We start from the raw sequence: 19,750 nt of genomic DNA, 5'->3' as shown, positions 1-19,750 counted from the left end.
GGTTTCATAACATTTGGTATCAGAGCTTTGGATTCTAGGGTTTCGCTGCTCCAAACAGGTCATCGTGGAATTTTCGCTATAACTTTTTTTCTGCGACGTTTCAGAAGTTGCAAAAAAAACCCATTTGAGAAGAAATCGCGCTGAACCTTGGGTTTGAATTTCAGAGCTTTTCGCGCTATATTTGCGGAGATATGATCTGAGGAAGTTGGTCTTTTTGCAGACTCCTGAATTACATTCCAAACAGGTGACCTGGGGAAAATCGTCATAACTTTCTTCTGAGCATCGGATTGAAATTTCGCAAGAAGGTACAGAAAGAGGACGGACTGTAGTTTTCTTGTATATATCTTTCAGAGTCAAAGGTCGAAACAGTGACACGTGGCACTTCATACAAGTTTGCTCTACTGAACTAGTCTACAATCAGGTCACGACGGGAGATTGTGCATAACTCTTTCTTGGAGAATCCAATTTGGATCAGACTAGTGGCATTGGAAAGAGGACACAGAAGGATACTACAGGTCACGATTTTAGAACTGGATGATTCGAAATTACAGAGATACATCAGATTCAATATCAGACTTCTACAAAGTGAAAAAAGGTGTGTAGTTTTTTTTTAAATTTTTGCGTAAGCTTGGCTTGAAGGAATTCAAAGGGCATAGTAAAGCATTATTATCGGTAATCGATGCCCCGAGGAAAGAAAATGCAAACACCTAATAAGCAACCTGAAAGCTCTAGCATGACTTATGAAGAAGAGGAAGAAATGCAACATGATATAGCAAAATTGCGAGACCAAGTGCAATAAGTGTCACTTGCACAAAAAGGAACAGAATCTAAGATGGATGGTTTAAAGAAAGATGTAGAAGCTAAGATGGATAGTTTAAATAAAGGCGTAGAAGCTAAGATGGATGATTTGAAGATAGATTTGAAGACAACATGGAAGAATTGAAGAATTGCTACAAGAAAGGGTCACTAATGGTGAAAGGGTAGTAAAGGAAACTCATGATGAGAACAAAAGAAATGTTAATCATGATTCCATAGACTCTAATGTTGGATCGAAGACCCACCATATTCCAAAAATCAATATGAGGAAGTTTGATGGCAAGGATCCCGCAACATGGATATTACAGATGGAGCAATTCTTCGATCTCAATAATGTGCAAAACACACAAAAGGTACGTATGGCAACTTTATATTTGGAACCAAATCAGTTTGTATGGTATCAATGGCTTTGCTCTCGTAAACAATTTATCACTTGGGCAATTTTTACAGAAGAATTGATAGCACATTATGAGGATACAAAAAGCAACACTTTTTTTAGCCAATTGATAAGTCTCAAACAAAAGGGTTCAATAATGGAGCACATTGAGGAGTTCCAAAAATTGAACATAAAGGTAAAAGATATTCCAGAGGAGCATAGGATTGATGTGTTCATAGGGTCTTTAAAGGATAATATCCAACATGATGTTCGCCTTTGGGAACCTGATTCATTAGAGAAGGCATTCAGGTTAGCAAGAAAAATGGAAAGCAAAATTATGGCAACCAGGAAGCATACCACTCACAACTATAAAGACGGAAGTGTTGTTGCCCCTAGTCTTCCACAACCTATAAGGTTGACACCACAACAATTGGAAGAAAAAAGAGCAAAAGGGCTTTGTTACAGTTGTGATAGCAAATACACTGAAGGTCATAAGTGTGCTGAGAAGAAATTATTCTACATAGATTGTGAAGAGGAAGAAGAAAAGGAGCAAGAAAGGTCAAAAGAAGAGGATATAATCCAGGAACAAAGCCTAGATGAAGAACAAATAAATCCGACCATATCTTGTAATGCATTGGCGGAAATAACCACTCCTCAAACCATCAAGATAGAAGGACAAATCAAGAAGAAAAAGGTAATAGTGTTGATTGATTCAGGAAGCACCCACAATTTTATTCATTGTAAGGTAGCAAAAGAATTGAATTGCTTCCTATATCCAGCACCAGAGTGTCAAGTGATGATTGCAAATGGAGGAACAATAAATTGCTCTGGAAAGTGCCATAATATCAAGCTATCCATGGGAGAATATGTATTGACTAGCCCAATGCTTTCCATTCCAATGGGAGGTGCTGATGTTGTACTAGGAGTCCAATGGCTACAATCCTTGGGTACAATAGCTTTTAATTTTCAAGAACTTTTCATCAAATTTTCTACGGAAGGAAAGGAAGTTGAATTAAGGGGTATTGCAGGGAAACCAGGAAAGATAATCAGCTCTAATGGTATGACAAAGCTTCTAAAAAAGGAGCAAAGAGGTGTAATTGCACAATTATGTTCGCTAGATGTTTCCACATCGGAATCATCTATTTCTCCAGATCTCCAAAAAGTCCTGTACAATCATTCCAAGTTATTTGAGACTCCCAAAGGTCTCCCACCTATGCGTGATCATGATCATGCTATTCATCTGATTCCAGGAAGTGTTCCTCCAAACATCAGGCCGTACAGATATCCCCATGTCCAAAAGAGTGAAATTGAACGTATGGTTGCAGAAATGCTAAAGGCTGGTATAATTCAACCGAGTCAAAGTTCTTTCTCTGCTCCAGTAGTATTGGTGCACAAGAAGGATGGATCATGGCGCATGTGTCCGGATTATAGGGAGCTCAACAAGCTCACTATTAAAGATAAGTTCCCCATTCCTGTCATTGATGAATTACTGGATGAATTGCATGGATCAATTTACTTCACCAAGTTGGATCTTCGTTCGGATATCATCAAATCAGAATGAAGATTGAAGACATTCCGAAAACAACATTTAGAACTCATGAGGGTCATTATGAATTTTTGGTCATGCCTTTTGGCCTTACCAATGCACCTTCAACATTTCAAGGTTTGATGAATTCAATTTTCAAACCATTCCTTAGAAAATTTGTGTTAGTATTTTTTGATGATATACTAATCTACAGCAAGTCTTGGAAGGATCATGTTGAACATGTTGACAGGGTGCTACAACTATTGGAGGAGAAACAATTATATGCAAAAAGATCCAAATGTTTCTTTGGAGTCCAGGAGGTGGAATATCTAGGTCATATTGTATCTCATGAAGGAGTTAAGGTAGACCCTAGCAAAATTAAAGCCATTAGGGAATGGAAAATCCCCACATCCATAAAGCATCTGCGAGGATTTCTCGGGTTGACAGGGTATTATCGCAATTTTGTTAAGAATTATGGGAGAATAGCAGCACCTCTAACAACATTATTGAAGAAAGATGCATTTTCATGGACTCCGGAAGCAACAAAGGCCTTTGAACATCTTAAAGAGGCAATGTGCCAAGCACCGGTCTTAGCTACATCGGACTTCACAAAAACCTTTATTGTAGAATGTGATGCTTCAGGAAATGGAATTGGTGCTGTTCTAATGCAAGATGAAAGACCCATTGCTTTTGAAAGTCGTCCAATCAAGGGAAAGTTTTTAAGAAAAGCTATTTATGAGAAGGAAATGTTGGCAATACTCCATGCACTTAAGAAATGGCGACCCTACCTAATGGGAAGACACTTCAAGGTAAAAACGGATCATGATAGCCTTAAATACCTTTTAGAACAAAGATTATCCTCTGAAGAGCAACAAAAGTGGGTCACAAAGATGTTGGGTTATGACTTTGAAATCATCTACAAAAAAGGGAAGCAAAATGTGGTGGCAGATGCACTCTCAAGAAAGGATGAATATGTGGAAGCATTGTTGTGCGCCATTTCTATTATCCAACCAGATTGGATAAATGAAGCAAGGGAGGAGTGGAAGAATGACGAAGAAGTGTGGGCACTTATTCGAAAGTTACAACAAGATTCCAGTACGTCTGATACATTTAGCTGGCAAAATGATTCGTTATGGTACAAAGATCGCTTATACCTCTGTAAGAATTCCCAGCTAAAACAAAAGATTCTTATGGAATTGCACACTTCTCCCTTAGGAGGGCACTCAGGATTTTTTAAAACTTACCACAGGGTTAAGAAGGAATTTTTTTGGGATGGCCTTAAATCAGATATTCAAAATTTTGTGGTAGAATGTTTAGTTTGCCAACAAAATAAAGTTGAAACAATTAAGACACCGGGTCTACTACAACCTTTATCCATTCCAAGCCAACGTTGGGAGGAGGTTTCAATGGATTTTATCACAGGTTTACCCAAGTCTGAGGGAAAGAGTGTCATCATGGTGGTAGTTGACAGACTTACCAAGTATGCACACTTTTGTGGATTATCACATCCATTTAAAGCCAGTACAGTTTCTACTGCATTTATGGAAACAATTCAAAAGCTACATGGAAACCCAAAGATTATTGTAAGTGACAGAGATCCCATTTTCACTGGAAATTTTTGGACAGAATTATTTTCTTGTCTTCGTACTCAGTTAGCTCATAGCTCATCTTATCATCCTCAATCTGATGGGAAAACTGAGATAGTAAACAAATGTTTGGAAGGATATCTTCGTTGCTTTGTATCTGATAAACAGACACAATGGGTCAAATGGTTGCCTCTGGCTGAATGGTGGTATAACACTTCCTTCCATACAGCAACAAAAATGACCCCATTTATGGCACTTTATGGGTATCAACCACCATCCATCACATCATATTTAAGAGAAAATTCTAAGGTTCAGGCAGTGGAACATCACATTGAACATCAACAACAAGTCCTCCAACTCTTAAAAGATAACCTCGTGTTGGCACAGAATAGAATGAAACAACAGGCAGATCAACATCGTAGTGAAAGAAGTTTTGATGTAGGTGATTGGGTATTCCTATGGCTACAACCATATAAGAAAATGTCCCTCAAGCAAGCTAAGAAGGATAATAAATTATCACCAAAGTATTATGGTCCGTACAAGGTGTTGCAAAATATTGGTACCATGGCATACAAATTGGAGCTTCCTACAGCTTCTCGATTGCACCCAGTTTTCCATGTTTCATGTTTAAAGAATGTTATAGGCGACAAGCTCCCAGTTCAAACAATATTTCCAGAACTTGACGAGGAAGGAAAAATTATATTGGAACCGGAAGCAGTCACGGAAACAAGAACTCGACAGCTACGAAATCGATAAATTTCAGAGTATCTTATCAAGTGGAAGAACTTATCCGCTGAAGATTCCACATGGGAGGATGAGAATTTTATGCAGAAGTATCCAGAACTACTCAAGCGTTGAGGACAACACTTTTTTGAAGGAGAGGGGCATGTTGGGTCCCCATAATACTAGTGATTACCCCATTACTATTGTAGTTATACCCCTTATTAATATTGTTGTGCCCCTATTGCCCCCATATTGTTATTATTGTGCCCCATAGAATCCCTCTATTGTTATTTTTTTGGCTTTATATTATTATTGTTAGGTTGGCTGGATTATATTGTGACTCCTTAGACTCCTATATATAGAAAGGAGGTTTTGTCATTTGAATCATCCAAGAATTGTTCATTTATGTAATGTAAAGGAGGTTTCCCCCTCGAAGAGGCTGAATTCTAAGGCGTTGATCTATCTTTTCTATCTTTTCTTGAGCTGGTTTCATAGCATTTTGACACAATAATAATATTCAATATAAGATGAATATGCCCCCTTTCAAGTGGGCAATGTGTTATGTAGTTCAACAACAAAATCGATTGAATAAGCATCCCCTCGAACTAGTGAATACTTTAACTCTTGTTCAAATTTATGAGAATGGAATGGTAATAACAAAGCCCCTTAAAAATAATTACAAAGATGCATCTACATGGTTGACATTCACTCCTTTTTTAAATATCTAAGCTTTACAACTTCAAATTGTAAATTCACAATAACAAAAGTTGATTTTCATAAATGGAAACAATTTAGAAGACATCTAGATTAGATTAAAATAAATCTTATAAATCACATCATAAAAAACTACAAATCATTTTTATAATAGAATTGATTATAGAATTTACAGTTTATTTAGATAAAATCTTGATTAAGACAATGTCAATTAGGTTTATCTGAGGTGATTAGGAGGAATGATGTTATCTTCCCTACCCATGTGTTAAAGTATTGATGCTTGAGCTTTGCACCATTATCTTCTTCTTTAATGAAATAGTTAGTATTTTTAATATTAGTATCAAGTTGATTACAAGGCGAGAACCTTTTACAATTTTAGTTGAATCTTCAACTACTTGGTTCAAACATGTCCAAAAAGGACTTGTTTCTGCTACACTTCCTGCATAATGCGAATCTAAACTGATATCGTCTGAAAACCTTCCAGAATACTCGTAAAACTAGAATATACTTGCAATACATAATTTAAAACAGATAATTGACTAGCCTACATTGGACGATCTGACTTCAGGGTTAACTTCAACAATTTCCTCAACAACTTGCCTTAACTACACTAGAGCAGGGACCTGGGTCTCTTCTATCACCTCAGTGTCTTTCTTTGGCATTTTTGAAGCTGCGAGTTGGTTCACATCAAAAAACTCCCTCCTATCCTCACCCGAGTTGACTTCTTCTACACCTTTCCTCCTCAACGATTCAATTTTTGCAAGATACTTATCCAATAGATCAATTTTCACTTGCAGTCTGTCAATATTGGTCTAGAGCGGGCCATTATTTTGACTCAGAAGTAGCAACTAGGCTTGAACCTCCACGACCACTATTTCCCCCTACCTATTTAGCAAAGAAAAAATATGTTCTATCATTGTAGAGAGGTAATCTAGCTGAAAACTTATTTCCTCATTCTCCGAGACAAGCGGTACCTCCATGTCCTCACCCGAGAAACAACCCTCTTTATTTCTGATGGCCTTGGTTTCCAAACTCAAACTTCCATGTGAAGAATGGAGGCCAATCATGCCTTATAAACTTCTTCACTAGGCATACCTGCCCCCACCAAGCCATGGATTTGTTCGCCATCTTCAATGCATTGTACCATCATGTACACTCTACTAACGTGAAATTCGTTACGTGATTAATATCCCTGCAATTCTCTACTTACGCCATTAAAAATCTAAACCTTAAGCGTGATTGCTTCTCCTCACTAATGGAGATGACATTCATTTGCTCCTTCCCACATTTACTATAGATGTGCATGATCTTCCATCTATCTCATACCACATATATAACCATACTTTTGAGTTAAATGATTACATGGGCCCAAATCTTGGTGGTGATGAGGAGTCGTCATTCTATTGGGGAATGCTTCTAGGGGTTTACAAGACTTGAACGTAGGCTAGCATGAGGATGTCATTCTACACGATTGTTTATTCCCCCACCTTTACATCTTGATCCGATCAATGCACCAATTTCCTGACCTTTGATTAGTTTTTTCATGGTAGAGGATTATAAACACCAATGCATTCATCCTAAGCCAATATCCTTGGTTCCAAGTATATTCCCTTATTTTCTAAGGCATCTTATTTTGAATTTAGATGCCTATTGACATGATACAACTTAATTGACTCAAATTTTCGTATTTGTATTCTTATTCTTTGCAGAATTAGGGATTGAACCTGGTTGGAGTTCCCTTTGAGCTTAAATACTTGTTGAATGACTATCATGGGTCTTTGAATACCATTAACTACTAATTTTTTCTTGATATAGCCAACTCTAACCCCTTCTACAAAGCTAAATAATAATAATAATAATAATTAATTAATAATAATAAAATAATAATAATAAATAATTAATTATAATATCAATATCAATATCAATATTTAATAAATAAAAAATCAAATATATTTAAATTATAATAAAATTTTCTCATTCAATTTTAAATAATAACAATAAAATAAAAAACAGCATTATATTTATAATCTTATTTCAATTATATATAAAACTAAAAATATATATGGTAGATATAGACTTTTAAAACAACATTATATTTATAATCCTATTTGAATTAATTATATATATTGTCAATATAGACTTTTTTATTATATTCATTAATAAAATGTAATTCAGTGATGGTGAACTCAAATCTACCTGCGATCTCTGATCAAGTTTTAAGATCTCTGATCAAATCTTATAAACAACAAATCATGCACACCAATTTAATATTTAAATTAAATATAACCTTAAAATTAAATTGTAATTAATAATAATAAAGGAAATCATAAGCTTCCCACCTTTTTGCCTTTTAATGACATCCCATGGATGCATTTTGATAAGATTGCAACAAGTTCGAGTCGAATTCCGTTTTAATGACATCCCATGAATGCAAGAACCATACCAAACATAGAAATTTAACTACCCACTTCATACTTCTCCAGAATTTTCTTTTAATGTCGACAGGATATCTCTGAGACTACTTTGGTGAGGAGAATTAAAGAGGTTCCAGTGAATAGACTCCTTTGGTGATGGGAAATTAGGGGAGGTTCCAGCGATTTGAACAGCAATGTCTGGTCAACAAAGAATTGAAATGGACTTGAGTTGGTGTTGGTGTGGTCAATTGTGTGTTATGAAAGTAAAAGAATTTTCTACTCAACGGAAGTGGAGACCACCGGCCTCTCTGTCGATCAATGAACCCAACTCTGAAATTACAGTAATACATGGCCATGGCAATGGCAATGGCAATGGCAGTTAATTATAAAGGAGACCGTTTTTTCATGGATAAGGACAGCTTTTTCATGGTGGTCCTCAGCGAACTTACTGATCTTGTGATTAACCTATCTTAACTCATATACAGGACCTCGTGCCATGCCAGAAAAGCATGGATGTCCTAAGCCCACATTAAGTCTTTCAATTTCACACTAATCTCCATTAAACTTAATTACATCCTTGCCTTCTTACAGTGAACGCCTCTTTCAGCTGAGTTGGTACAGCTGCACAGAAGCAATTAGGCAAAGGTTTTCTCTGTGCAATGTCTACGGTTGTTTGTGAGTGTATGTTCTTAATTTTTACTCCACCGATTCACCACCAAATAATACCCCACAACCAGAAAGACACCGGGCAATCTTCAGGGCTATTGGTATATATATAAATGCCTCCCAGCTGATCACAGTAATCACAGCTACATTCAAACTAGGGTTTCATAGGTTATAAGTTAAGTAGCAGGAGGAAAATGTTGAACTCAAAGACATTACTCTGCCTTTGCCCCTGCTCTTCCAGGGCAGCTGTGAAGTACTTGTTAATTGTCATCCTGCTGGTCATCATTCAGTACCTGGATATAGCAGCAGGAAAGCATTGGCAGACAACCAGGCATTACAAGTTCAATGTAACTATATATACTGCAAATCATTTATACTATGTTGGAGTTCACTAGGGGTGTTTGGGTGTTTGGTTATATTAATCTAATTAGTATAAATGCATTGGGTTGCAGGTGAGGCAGAGCAATGTGACACGTCTTTGCAACACAAAACCTTTGATCACAGTGAACGGACAATATCCAGGACCTACCATTTTTGCTCAGGAGGGAGATCAAGTAATTATAAAACTGGTTAACCATGTCAAGGACAACGTGACTATTCACTGGTAATTATATTTATGATTTTTTTATTTTTTCCAGTAACTTAAGATGTATATTTATGATAAAGTAAGTATTTTGCTGTTTATTATAAAGTGATGTTTACTTGTGATTATTTAATTTATATGGCTGACCTAATCCTACTCATTCATAATAATCACTCAACTTGCCTGCAGCCACTGAATAGTTTTAGAGATCATGTATTTATGTATGTTTTTGCATGCAGGCATGGGATTCGACAGCTGAGATCTGGGTGGGCAGATGGTCCTGGTTATATCACCCAATGTCCACTTCAAACTGGAACGAGTTACGTTTATAACTTCACCATCACAGGACAGAGAGGAACTCTATGGTGGCATGCACACATTTCTTGGTTAAGAGCTAGCGTACATGGTGCCATCATTATATATCCCAAGCCACATGTTCCCTACCCATTTCCCAAGCCATACAAAGAAGTCCCCATTATTCTGGGTAAGTTTATATATTTTAGTACTTTTTATGGATAATCTGGACCTTGTATCATTGGCCTTGTAATCTGGAATTTAATGGTTTTACACACACCACCTTGCAGGAGAATGGTGGAATGCAGACACTGAGAAGGTTATTCAGCAGGCCCTCCAATCAGGGGGAGGTCCAAATGTGTCAGATGCCTACACTATAAATGGACTTCCTGGACCACTTTACAACTGCTCCAATGGTAATGATAATTGTATTTAATTTGTTTATTTATTTGATGTATTGGGTACAAAAGAGGATGTCACTCATTTACTAACCATGGTATGTTATGTAGATACATTTGTTCTTAATGTCAATCCTGGGAAGACATATCTTCTTCGAATCATCAATGCTGCACTCAATGATGAGCTCTTTCTTGCCATTGCAAATCACAGCATGACTGTGGTGGAAGTAGATGCAGTTTATGCGAAGCCTTTCCAGACAGACACTCTTGTTATAACACCCGGCCAAACCACCAATGTGTTATTCACTGCTAATGCTACTGTTAATGTTGGAGGAGTTAACCAGTTTTACATAGCAGCTCGCCCATTTGCTACAGGGGGTGGAACATTTGATAACTCCACTGTTGCAGGAATTGTGAGCTACAACATTTCCAACTCTAATACCTCTTCCACCATTATAATGCCTAAACTCCCAGCCCTTAATGACACTTCCTTTGCAGCCAACTTTAGTGCAAAACTTAGAAGCTTGGCTACCTCACAATTCCCTGCACTTGTTCCTCAAACAGTTGACAAGAAACTTTTCTTTACAATTGGGTTGGGACTGAATCCTTGTCCAAAAGGGATGGGAAATGCCACATGCCAGGCACCCAATGGGACAAGATTCACTGCATCTGTCAACAATATTTCTTTTGTTCTCCCAAACACAGCTCTTCTTCAGTCTCACTATTTCAAGCAAATGAAAGGAGTTTATAAGACTAATTTTCCAGACAATCCTCCATTCCCATTCAATTACACTGGCACTCCACCCAATAATACACAGGCTGTGAATGGGACTAGAGTAAAAGTCCTTCCCTTTAACACAACTGTTCAATTGATTCTTCAAGACACCAGCATCTTCAGCACAGACAGCCACCCTGTCCATCTCCATGGTTTCAATTTCTTTGTGGTGGGCCAAGGTGTTGGAAACTACAATGAATCAACAGATGCACCAAACTTTAACCTCATTGACCCTGTTGAGAGAAACACTGTGGGAGTTCCCAAAGGAGGTTGGGCTGCTATCAGATTCCGTGCAGACAATCCAGGTAATATATACAAAATATTCACATAATTTCATCTCATTTCCCATGCAACTTTATATTAAATCATAGCATTGCATATATGAAAATTATAATAATGTTTGTTTACTCAATATCCATGGAATATATTCACACAATCTCATCTCATTTCCCATTCAACTTTACATTAAATCATATCATTGCATAGATGAAAATTATAATAATGTTTGTTTACTCAATATCCATGGAATATATGCAGGGGTGTGGTTCATGCACTGTCATTTGGAGGTTCACACATCATGGGGGCTGAAGATGGCGTGGGTAGTAAAGAACGGAAAAGGGCCCCTTCAAACTCTCCCACCTCCCCCTTCTGACCTCCCTCCTTGTTGATCCTCTTCATTTCATCACTTTCATTTCATTATTGTTTCTTGCTTTTCTTTCAGATGTTGTCGACGTAAGGTTTTTGTTAGGAAGATTTCACAATAAGCAGCCTTTTCCTCCAACGAGGAAGATGGCTATTTATTCAAGGAAAGAAAAATGCTTCACACTGGTAATTCAACAAGGGGCAACCAATCACAGTGTGGAACTGTATTGAATCACTGTACATACAAGTGCTTGGTACATGAATAAAAGAGTTATGGGTTCTTCCATGTGTGATATATGAATTACACAGTGATAAGCGTGCTTTTAGACAAAGGTAATGTAAGGCGATTGTAAAACTTTGATTTAATGGCGAAGTTGATGGATTTTCTCTATCAGTTTTTTGTTTTTAATATATAAAATAACAAGTGTAATGTGCAATGTTTGCTTGCTTAGTACCCTTATTATGTATAAAATAATTGATAATTATAATAAATCATTTATATATAACCATGATGGATTTAATGGTGAAGTTGATAGATTTTCTCTCTGAAATGTTAAGACTATTAAAAATAAAATCATACATTCTGTTCTAATCCGTATTGGTAATGTTTATTAGTTTTTTGTTTTAATGTATAAAATAACAAGTGTCATTGCAATGTTTGCTTAGTATGTTTATTATGCATAAAATAATTGATAATTATAATAAATCGTATATATATAAAATGTTTTTTAATATAATTTTAAAATAATATAATATAAAAGAAAATGCTTATGTCTTTTGGATAAAAGATATTGATAAGTCATGATATTGGCCCATCTTATTGTAACAAAGCTTACATAGTTCAAATCCTTAAAATTTATTAAATTTATATTCTATATTAATTAATTTAAAAAATATAAAATATATACTAACATAGCATGTTTCTTCTTTTTTTTGAATGTTGTTGAGTTGACTCAACAATGCAATGCAACGTGAACTTGAGAGTGTCTTTTAATACATTTATTTACATGGAGGTAAATTTTACTGTAATTCTTTTCATCCAATGATAAAAACAAGCGAGTCTAGAAAATAAAATAAAATAAAATATAAAGATGGTGAAAAATTAAAGAGTGAAAATTGTTTACAAATTAATTGTGCCAAATTGCCACTTGTTGCTTAGCAACATTTTACATTTATTTTAGCAAATAATAGCACCACATATGTTTTGTCGTCAACCAGTATAACATGGAGTTTGTTGTGGATACCAAGAAGAATCTACCAAAAATGCCTTCAACCATCTATTGTGGATACTAAGAAGAATTTACCAAACCACTGACTACTTCGGTGTTAATGTAAATGGAGTCGTCTACAGAACCGGAGGAATTGTCTGGACAACCAAAACTGGCAAAAAAAATCAAAAAACCTTGTAGAGGCAGTGTTGAATCATATTTTTGATGGTGGAAATGGATTCAGTACCATCAAAAACTTTTAGGGCACCTAAAATTATGAAGTTTGACAACTTTTACATGGATTCAAAAAATCTTGTAGAGGCAGTGTTGAATCTTATTTTTTATGGTGGAAATGGATTCAGTACCATCAAAAACTTTTAGGACACCTAAAATTATGAAGTTTGACAACTTTTACATGGATTTACAAAATACCCTGCAAATATGGTCAGAATTTCCATAACTTTCAGGGCAAAAAAGCATAATCGTTAGACTACGGCAATGTAAATACCAAATGTGATTTCGGTGGTCTTGTCCTTTCCATCAGTTACATTTAAAAAATCTAACTCATTGTTATTATATTACGATACTCACTATATGCCCCATGAATATGGGCATTTGGCTACCCTTGTCAAAACTTCTATATTTAAGAGAATGCCATGTAGATAGTTTCCCACCATTTTTATACAAATACTTGCTTAAATTATGGTGGATAGTTATTTACATAATATTCTTGCATAGAAAATGGTAGTAGATTTTTTTATTGACATAAAATTTTTGTTAAAAAGATTTCACAATAAACTGCATTTTCCTCCCATGAAAGATGGCTATTTATTCACGGAAAGAAAAATGCTTCACACCTGGCATTCAACGAAGGCAACCCATCACAGTGATGTAGAACTGTATTGAATCATTCTACATACAAGTGCTTGGTACATGAATAAAACAGTTATTACAGATCGCCCTTCCCGTGTAAGGCTGGCTTAAAACTTTTTAAGGTAATGTAAGGCGGTCGTAAAACTTTTTTAATAGTCTTTGAAGTGTTAAGACTACTAAAAATAAAATCCTACATTATGACGTAAGTTATGAAAACCGTAAGTTTCGCATTGCTCATGTTTATTGGGTTTTTTAAAAGTAAATGTATAAATAGTAAGAGGAAGAAGATTGGTTTAGGGAGGGAAAAAATAATAATAATATATTTTTTTAAATTGAAATATCAAAGAAAAAAAATAATAATAACATATTAATTTTAAAATTGAAATTGCAAAGTTTTATTATGAATTAAAAAAATTTGTTATATAAGTCCAAAGGGTTAGTTTAGTTGGTCAAAAATCATGCTTTGCTGTCGGGAGGTCTCGATTCTGCCCGAAGCCCTTGGGGTTAGGTCTTGCCAATAGGCTGAGGGGTGATTAGCCCAGATTTTTCCGTGGACGTAGCAACCACTCACTGACCAAGGTGTTCTTGAACCACACTACAAAAAGCTGTCGGGAGGTCTCGATTCTGCCCGAAGCCCTTGGGGTTAGGTCTTGCCAATAGGCTGAGGGGTGATTAGCCCAGATTTTTCCGTGGACGTAGCAACCACTCACTGACCAAGGTGTTCTTGAACCACACTACAAAAAATTATATATATATATATATATATATATATATATATATATATATATACATATATATATATTAGAGTTGGAGGTATAAGTAAATTCAAAACAAACAAAAAAACATTAAATTGTATTATTTGAATTTTGAAAGTAGAAGATTGGATATATTGATAGCAAAGTATCCATTTTCATATATTTTCACATTGTAGTATGTTTTTTTTAACACAATTGTAATGCTCTTGACATAAGAACAACCAAATTGGTAGTTTGAATCAACAAATTAGCACATGCACCTTATTGTGTGTAAGTTTATTGTGAATGGCCATTTTAAACAGAAACAATGTTTGTATATATCAACTATTGTAACATAACAAAACAAGTTGTTTTAAGGAGTAAGCCATAACCATGTTTTAACTAGTAAATAACATCAAACCAAGTAAAGATAGTATCATGGATAACATCATAAAAAGTATGTCTACCATTTTCTAAGATATATGTTGTGGAATTAAGGGCTGTGATTAATCCTCAAATCTATGTTTCAAATAAGTCATCTCAAAATTTTTGCTATAATTCTTTTTCTAGGATGTTTCACACCATAAAATTTTGAGTAGATTGAGAAGGAATTGCAAGGTATGTCTAATAAAAAATTTAGATTCTATTTCTTTATAATTTGTATGATATAGCTTGTGGAAGTTTGGATTTTTTTAATGGTCCTCAGATTCAATTTCAAATGAGTGGTCATGGTATTTTCACTACAATTTTTTCCTAGCACACTTAGACTATGAAATTTGTAGTAATCTAAGGAGACATAATGAAGTACCTTTTCCTAGCACACTTCAGACTGTGAAATTTTCAGTAATCTAAGGAGACATAATGAAGTACCTCAAGTACAAACTACATAATCAAATTTGAATAATTGTATAAGTGGAAAATTACACAAGTTTGCTCTTGGGAAGAGACCAAAAATGAACATGTTTTTGGAAAGTCACCACAACTTTTACTTGGCACATCAAATTCTAGTCAAACATTTGGAATTGCATAGAAGATGTATTAGAGTATTATAGACCAAAATTTTAGATCTAGAAGGGCTCAAATCTTAGAGATATATCAATAAAAAGGTCAAACATTTAGATGTTTTTCAAATTGACATTTTAAAGGCACATAACTTACAAGGACATGATTTTATTAGAAGATCCAAAAAAAATTATGATTGAAAGTTGTGATAAATATGAGTATTATTATGATACCTCTAAAGAAATTTGTTACACCAATTAAACCTCCTAAAGGCTCATCAAAAACTCATGAAGAAAGTGAAAACTTGGAATTTATATTCTCCTAATCAGAGAAGCAGAGTGTTGAGACTCAATCACATATGGGGAGTATCTTATTGTAATTGGAGAACATAAATATTGAATCACAAAACCAACAACATAAGATTGTTTGATGGTAACAATCTTATAACATGGATATTCCAAATGGAGAATTACTTTGATCTACACCAAGTTCCAACCTTACAAAAGGTAAATATTGCATCAATGTTTTTAAAACAAGATCAACTGATGTATGTTACCAATGGCTTTGCAAAAGAAAAAAGGATTTTATTATATCTTGGGCCATTTTTTACATAGTAATTTATAGCACATTACGAGGATATTAAGAGCAAATTATACATTCTTTAGTCAATTGGTAAATCTTTGGCAAAAATTTATAGTTATAGAGCACAATCAACAATTCCAAAAGTTGAGCCTTAGCGTAAAGAACATTTCAGAGATAATTTATTAGACCTATTTATGGGAACTTTAAAGGAAATCATCCAAGATGAGGTGTGTATCTTTGAATCTAAATCTCTAGAGCATGCTTTCAATCTAGTTAGGAAAGTTGAAAGTAAAAATATGGCTACTAGGAAATTGGTCACTAATTGTTTATTTTTCATAATATATTCTAACTAATAATTAATTCCTGTGATTTGTTATGTTAATCTTTTCTTGCATTCAAATTAATCATAAAGCAATTACATAGAAGATATCAATAATAGAAACAAAATGCAAGTAAGATCATGGAGAGATAGCCAAACAAGAGACACAAGAGCTTACCCTGGGAAAACCCACATGGGGTAAAAACCTAGAAACCTTTTTCCTTAGAGAAATTATTCAATTCAAAAGAGATGGATCTGTTGTGGGGAAAAATGCCTATGCAGGACGATCCTATCCACCTAAGGTGTGACAGTACCTTAGCAACAAACAGATACAGCTACTTCGGTTTCTTCCTTTATGAAATGTGAAAGAGGGAAGATTGGTAGACTTACCGTTGTCTTCCGGTTGTCCCTCGATCTAGATCCTCTTCTCTTTGGGTGTCCACAGCTACTTGCCTCCTTGCTTGCTCAAGAGAACAGCTACTTGATTCCCACGAGATCACAAGAGAACAGCTACATGTGACAAGAGAACAGCTACTTGCGACAAGAGAAGAAAACAACACAAAGGCAAATATACATATTCATAAATGATTCAGGATTAGAAGTAAATCAAATATACTAATGCAAATCATACAAAATACACCAGCATATAGGAAAGAACCAAGAAGCTTTATTGATTGATAACAAGGTTTAGGAAGAGATACAACCCATAGGGCTCCAACCCAGCATCTCCTTCCCAGCAGAATGGAATTCCTTCTTCAGCTCCCTTCGAAGCATAAACACCCAATGATCCAACCTCAAACCAACAGCAATTCTTTGCAATCACAAAATTCCAACCTCCCTCTTCCCATGGAGGAGAGATCTATATATAGATCTTTTGGAGAGAGGATGAGTCAGCTTGAGGCTGGTATGAAACTGACTAGTGTCCTCTCTCTCTCTCAGTTCTTGAGTCCACTTGGAGGTCCTTGCTTCCACTTGGAGATTTGGAACCTCTTACTCATCACCAGTCGAATTCCCTGATGCAAGTGTCATTTTGGAAGCTTCCTGGGCATTGACACCTTGAGAAATGAACTTGCCACTTGTCCAGTTACGCTCAGCGCAGGTAGCCTTTGTTGCAGTTGACATTCAATGCAGGTAGACAGTGGAGCAGTTGACATTCAGCGCAGATGCTCAGTGGAGCAGTTGACATGATCCAGAATTGGCCTGTTTTTGAGTGTTTTCAGGTGGAGAACTTCTGTGAATTGCTGTGGTTTGTTGGCCTTGTTCCTCTAGGGGTAGGAACAACATGTTTAGGGACTTTGGATCCCTTAGATTATTGACATTTCATGCTCAGTGATGCAAGGCACAAAAATGTCTATAACAGTTGCCCCCTAAAGTATGAGGCCGTTTATCGGGTGAAATGCTTTATCCAGGAGAGTCCGAAGTTCATCCATTTGCTGGGAGGAGACCTGTAATAAGATACAATACAATACATTATGATTCATACTGCTTTCATGATCTAGCTGAGGCGGGCATTCCCATGCTCAGCTTTATAAATTCATTTTTGTACATAGCACAGACAATTGTCTGATGGTAGACTGATAATTTTGGTGAAATTATCATCCTTTGAGTAGGATGATCATCTGCTGCAATGATGTACATATCAAATGTCTTTATATTTTCCTGAATATATATCGCAGCCCGGATGGATGAAACTAGATCCGGGGTCTTCAAACTCGTTCGATCTTCACTCTAAGTACAAGTCGATCCATGTGAGAATTGCGCTGAAGTTGAACATGGAAAGACATCGCTTGATTACCAGTCAATGATGTAAACCATTAACAAGCGCGAGAGGAATCACCGATAATGATAATGACCCTCAAGGTACTGCAGTACAATTCACGTGGTGTGAATAAAGGACTTGGTGTCGAACACCACGCAAAATCTTCTGGTCGAAGGTCATTGATGTATACTTGTCGCCGGAAGTGAGAAACTTGCCATTGAGGCATGCAAGCTTCAAAGTACTGAAGGGGTTGTTCCTAGATCAACTTCTTGGATAATGAGCTGATGTTGACAAGAAGCGATCCGTCAAAGGAGGGCCTTAATGAATCCCACATCAGTGACACGGAATGGAGCTAATGATTTTAATGGAGGTGAAAACGATCTGTGACATATGATTCAGGGTGGCGGTCATGAATGGATGAAGGATAATGTATGGCAGTGGATGGGACTCGGTTGACTCTTTTTGAATGACTTCTCTTGAACATATGGCGACACTGATGCGATGGATTGGTAGCATTACCCCAAGTATGGATGGTATGGCGAGACCATGGTGATGTGACCGGTGAATGAAACAACCCAACCCGATTGTGGTACGGAGGAAAAGTGTCATGTTCAAGAGCGACCTGCTACCATCAAAGTTTTCTTGATTTTTTCCCAATTTTTCCCCAGTCATTTCTGACCAGTACCTCTTTATTTTTGTCAAGCTTGAGGAGGATAACATATGCTTGTTCTATAACTTGCCCTTCGGGCAAGCCCATCGCTATGTTTTAACGAGCCTAGCGATAGTGAAACTCGTTCTCGTCTAAAGACAAGTTTGTCGCTATTTAGTGATTTTAACGAGTCTAACGACAAAGACAACTCGGTCCCTTTTCATTTTTAGAGAGTCTGAAAAGGTACGTAAAGTTAACTCCAAAATTCCTTTTTCGTCATCTAATCCCTTTAGTCCGAAAAAGTATAAAACAATACAGAAGGGATGAGTTTTCGATAGTTTTAACGAGCCGAACAAAACAAGCGCTCGATCTTTTTGTGCAATAATCCCTCAGGTCCAAAAAGATTAAAATCTAGAGGAGGGATAGCACTTCCGGTCGTTTAACGAGCTGGAAGGCCAAAACTCGGCAATGGTTAGCAGCTGATTCCAGGTACAGGTTGGAATTTTCCAATCACGGCAGTGTCACAAGGATGGCTAGGTGAAATCACTCTTCGCAGCTGTTCCTCAAAATGGGTAAACAATCATATGGAGGTGAACGATCGGCCAAATGAAAAGTGGAGGTGACGGTACAAACACGACCAAGGCTTTTATGGTTGATCAGGTTACATACACAATGGTTATTTACCGGGATGGGTTCATTTTTTAAAGAGCTTGAATGCGCCAAAACACTGCTCAAACTTATGTTTATTTTTTAACGAGCATGAACTATGCGCTAAAACTGCTCGGATCTTGCGTTTATTTTTTAACGAGCATGAACTTTATGCTAAAACTGCTCGTTATAAGTTTGCATGCCCCCAGCATAATAATGCAAATCGAGGTGCATGCCCCCCAAGCTTCATTGCATTCAACTTGGTGGTTGGAATGAAGGTTTACCTTTGAGATTTGGAAAGGGGATTGTTTTCATTTTTTAATGAGATTGACACAATAAAATAACTATCCTCATGACTCCTTGTTTCATTTTTTAACGAGGTTGACACGAGATAAGAACCGTCCTCGGAGCCCACTGTATTTACAGTATTTCTATTAGGGCGATGATCCACGCTGACAAAATGT

At 36.2% G+C, this 19,750-nt stretch overlaps 1 protein-coding gene across 1 annotated transcript; it reads left to right on the top strand.

Moving 5' to 3' along the window:
* The first annotated feature begins 8,974 nt into the window (after positions 1–8,974).
* On the top strand, positions 8,975–11,852 carry LOC149239479 (laccase-4-like). The gene is made up of 6 exons (XM_089367152.1): positions 8,975–9,167; positions 9,273–9,424; positions 9,643–9,887; positions 9,988–10,113; positions 10,207–11,175; positions 11,408–11,852. Exons 1-6 carry the CDS (start codon positions 9,015–9,017, stop codon positions 11,536–11,538), a joined length of 1,776 nt encoding a protein of 591 aa, XP_089223278.1. The 5' UTR covers positions 8,975–9,014; the 3' UTR covers positions 11,539–11,852.
* The last annotated feature ends 7,898 nt before the right edge of the window (positions 11,853–19,750 follow it).

Source organism: Pinus tabuliformis, chromosome 8, assembly GCF_031772625.1.
Source record: "Pinus tabuliformis cultivar Carrire ecotype Pingquan chromosome 8, CPIR1, whole genome shotgun sequence".
In the NCBI taxonomy this organism is placed as follows: Eukaryota; Viridiplantae; Streptophyta; class Pinopsida; order Pinales; family Pinaceae; genus Pinus; species Pinus tabuliformis.
This window is presented reverse-complemented; position numbering and strand designations above follow the sequence as displayed.

Coding starts and splice junctions, on each gene's coding strand:
- LOC149239479 (XM_089367152.1), top strand. CDS start 9,015: ATGTTGAACTCAAAGACATTACTCTGCCTTTGCCCCTGCTCTTCCAGG. Junction 9,168..9,272: donor CCAGGCATTACAAGTTCAAT/GTAACTATATAT, acceptor ATTGGGTTGCAG/GTGAGGCAGAGCAATGTGAC. Junction 9,888..9,987: donor AGAAGTCCCCATTATTCTGG/GTAAGTTTATAT, acceptor ACCACCTTGCAG/GAGAATGGTGGAATGCAGAC.